This window comes from Otolemur garnettii, unplaced genomic scaffold (genome assembly GCF_000181295.1).
Source record: "Otolemur garnettii isolate 467f Iridium unplaced genomic scaffold, OtoGar3 scaffold00048, whole genome shotgun sequence".
NCBI classification, from domain to species: domain Eukaryota; kingdom Metazoa; phylum Chordata; class Mammalia; order Primates; family Galagidae; genus Otolemur; species Otolemur garnettii.
This window is the reverse complement of record NW_003852443.1, coordinates 7923982-7928010: the sequence shown is the minus strand read 5'-3', so window position 1 is coordinate 7928010 and position 4029 is coordinate 7923982. Positions and strand designations below refer to the sequence as shown.

Genomic DNA, 4029 nt, shown 5'->3' with positions numbered 1-4029 from the left:
GGTCTGGGCTGGGGATTCGAACCCGCCACCTTAGGTGTACGTGGCTGGCGCCTTAGCCGGTTGAGCTATAGGCGCCGAGCCCAGTTTGTATATTGTTAAGAGGAAAGCCAATATCAGAGCTGGAAAAAAAATGTATGAAGGACAAAAATGAAGCCAATTCATGAAAGAAATATCAGCACTTGTCAAATTGAAGATGAGTAATGAAATGGAAATATACTATATAAAACACTGAATGCTCGTCAGCTTGTCTCTAGAAATTGCCCGAATTTCATGGTACATGTATGGCTGCCATTTTCCCCCCCATTTATCTAAAGAGAAATGTTTCTTAGGGCTCTTGTGATCGAATTTCTGAGGTCTCACATCTCTTTATATTTATTGCCTTACTTTTTAAATGATTATATTTTGTTATACTACCCAAAGAATATGAAAATGATCCAATTGGATGTTTATATATGTTTCTTTCAGAAATAAATGAAACCAGTGAGTCTCTGAAAACCAAAATGTCTGAACTTCGCCTCTACTGTGACCTCCTAATGCAACAAGTTCACACGATCCAGGAATTTGTTCACCATGATGAGAATCATTCCTCTCCCAGCATAGAGGTATAAAAGATGATCCCTTCATGACTGGTTTGCTTTGTAGTGCACTGGAGGTGTGGGTGAGGGTCTTCAATCATCCCATAAGATGGCAGAGAAGCCTTTTCACCTGTTCTGGGCTTCGCCTACTATAGATGATCTGCCTACTTTAACCTGTAGCCAGAGTAAAGCATGAAGCAGCATAGTTCCCCAGGATCAGTGGCTGTCTTTGCAGCCACTCTGATAATTTGGAGTGGAGAAGTATTCCAGGCTTTGTTGACTGCATTCAAGCTGACTGCTGAATTCACTAGATAACTGCTTTTTCTTTTGGTAATAAGGCCTCAGCTTCAACTATTGAGAGTTGATAATTTCTATTTATGAAGTAATTAAAAATTTATTACTGAAGAACAGTGGTGGAGGAATCAAAATTCAGATTAGTAGGATCAAGGTGTGAAATGGGTTTACCCTTTCTGGCAAAGTAGCACCAGTGAGCCCTACGGCTCTCTGGGTGAAAGGCCAACATGGTTCCCTATCGTCTTTGCCTCATTTTGTAGAAGTGGGACAAAAAAATCTTCCCTGCTTTCCTGTGGCCTTTTCCTGTTGGGGAGAAATCTTGTGTGAGATAAGCTGAGTCCAATTTGGGTTTCAGTTATTTCAAACACTCAGGGCGTTTCACTGTTGACCACAAGCCCTCGCTCATGTTTGCCACGGCAGCTGAGTGACAGACAGTTCCCTCCTTTCACATGGCCATCCTTGGTGTGTTGGACTTTTCTCCTAATGCCCTGTGCTTCAGAGTAACTGCCAAGGTCACAAAGAGGCAGGAGGTAGTGTAGTGGCCAGGGTGGAGAGAGACCGTCTCAACTTGTCCTTGGTTTTAAATTAGAAAACAAAAATCCCAGAAACCTTTCCAGCAAACTTCTCATCATCTTTTAGTCTGGCTTAAAGGAAACTAGGAAGAATGAATATTTGACAGAGGATCTTGGAATAGCCATGACTGACTTAGACCAGTCTAGGTTCATTCACAGGGGCAGGACATTTTGTTGCCCTAAACAAAATTGAGGTTTTGATTCCACTAATAGAGGGGAGAATGGCTATAGGGTAGACATGAGTTTTAGGGCCTTTAAGCAACTTTTAGGGCATTCCACTGCTGTGATCATCTTCAGAATTCTTATTTTGACCTGGTGTCATGACTTGTGTCCATAATTTTACCTATCTGGCAGGCTGAGGGGGGGAGGATCGCTTGAGTCAGGAGTTTGAAACCAGCCTGAGCAAGAGCGAGACCCTTTCTCTACTAAATACAGAAAAATTAGTCAGGCATTGTGCTGGGCACCTTTAGTCTCAGCTACTCAGGAGGCTGAGGCAGGAGGATCACTTGAACCCAGGAGTTTGAGGCAGCTTTGAGCTAGATGAAATAATTTTTATTGTTTATTTATTTTTTTTTAGCAATAGTGTCTCACTCTGTTGACCAGGCTAGATTGCAGTGATGTTATCAAAGCTCACTATATCTTGGAAGCCTAGGCTCAGGTGATCCTTCTACCTTAGCCTCTTTCACACCTGGCTAATTTTTTATTTTTTTTGAGACAGTCTCACTTCTGTCACCCCCTGTAGAGTGCTCTGGTGTCGCAGCTCACAGCAACCTCTAACTCCTATACTCAAGTGATTCTCTTGCCTCAGCCTCCTCAGTAGCTGGGACTATAGGCGCCTGCCACAATGCCTGGCTATTTTTAGAAATGGGGTCTTGCTCTAGCTCAGGCTGGTGTCAAATTTGTGAGCTCAGGCAGTCCACCCACCTTGGCCTCCCAAAGTGCTGGGATTACAGGTGTGAGCCACTGTGCCTAACCAACACCTGGCTAATTTTTAAATGTTTTGTAGAGACAGAGTTTTGCTATGTTATAGCTCAGGCTGGTCTTGAATTCCTGGGCTCAAGTGATCCTCCTGCTTTAGTCTCCTGTTGTGCTGGGATTACAGGCACAAACCCTGACACCTGGTCTACTTTTGGAATTCTTATAGATAGTTAAAAAATTACCATTTACGTTAGGTTTCTCCAAGATAAATTTTTATACATGGCTTTTCAACATGATATTTGAGTTAAATGCAAAACTTAAGTTTTTCTTGGAATCTCATTTCCTACATTGTTTACCCAAGAGACAGTTTTTTTCCTTGCATTGATTTAATTTTCTTATTTTTTTTTGAGAGAGAGCCTCAGGCTGTCCCCCTGGGTAGAGTGCTGTGGCATCACTGCTCACAGCAACCTCCAACTCCTGGGCTCAAGCGAGTTTCCTGCCTCAGCCTCCCAAGTTGCTGGGACCACAGGCGCCCGCCACAACGCCTGGCTATTTATTTTTGGTTGCAGCCATCATTATTGTTTGGCAGGCCTGGGCTGGATTTGAACCTGCCACCTTAGTTGTATGTGGCTGGCACCTTAGCCACTTGAGCCACAGGCGCCGAGCCTGATTTAATTTTCTAAGGCAGTATATTTTATTTTATTTATTTATTTTAATTTCAGAATATTTTGGAGTACAGATGTTTTGGTTACATGAATTCCTTTCGTACAGTTTGAGTCAGTGTTATCAGTATGCCCATCATCCACATCATGTTCATTGTACCCATTAGGTATAAATTAAACCCTCCCTGCCTGCCCCTTCTCACCTGCTTGCTTTTAGGTAGTATATTTTAAATAAATTTATAACCTACTAATGTATCCATAGGAGATAATGTTTCATTTCTCCCTTATAAGGTTGTGTATGGTTCTGTGGAGTTGTGTGTGAGTCTGTTAATGTCTTTGTGTCATTTTTCAGAATATGAATGAAGCCTCTTCTCTGCTTAGTGCCACATGTAATACATTCATCACAACACTTGAGGAATGTGTGAAGATAGCAAATGCCAAGTTTAAACCTGAGATGTTTCAACTGCCCCATCCGGATCCCTTAGTTTCTCCTGTGTCACCTTCTCCTGTTCAAATGGTTAGTTTTTTTGTTTTTTTTTTAAAAGTGATATTGCATGTAGGGTTTTTGTTTTGTTTTTATTTTTAAGGGTGAAAATAGGCAGTAGAAAGGAAGTGGTCAACAGGTTGAATCTTTTTGTTTCTACTATTCTGTATTGGAACGTTTCAGTGGACCCTCAGCACCCGTGTGGGTATCCTGATCCTCTCCTCTGTGGAAGGGCTGTGCACAGGCTGCCCTCCAGCTGCTTCTTCCATTTACTCCAGAGCCCAAGAAATTATCATATACCATGTGCACTGGGACACAGAAAAGGATGTGGAGCTCTATTCTACTTGGTAAAAACTTCATAATGGGATATTGTTTTACCCACAATGGGATACAATTAAGCATATAATAAAAGGAATTGTAAAGAATTTGAGGCTCGGCGCCTGTGGCTCAAGCGGCTAAGGCGCCAGCCACATACACCTAAGGTGGCGGGTTCGAATCCTCAGCCCGGGCCCACCAAACAACAA

At 42.4% G+C, this 4029-nt stretch overlaps 1 protein-coding gene across 1 annotated transcript in view; it reads left to right on the top strand.

Moving 5' to 3' along the window:
- Nucleotides 1-4029, top strand: part of PLEKHA3 (pleckstrin homology domain containing A3) — a 28521-nt gene that overhangs the window by 16415 nt on the left and 8077 nt on the right. The window contains exons 4-5 of the mRNA XM_023514157.1: nucleotides 466-602; nucleotides 3374-3538. Coding sequence (XP_023369925.1) covers nucleotides 466-602; nucleotides 3374-3538 — 302 coding nt within the window. The remainder of the gene's footprint in view (nucleotides 1-465; nucleotides 603-3373; nucleotides 3539-4029) is intronic.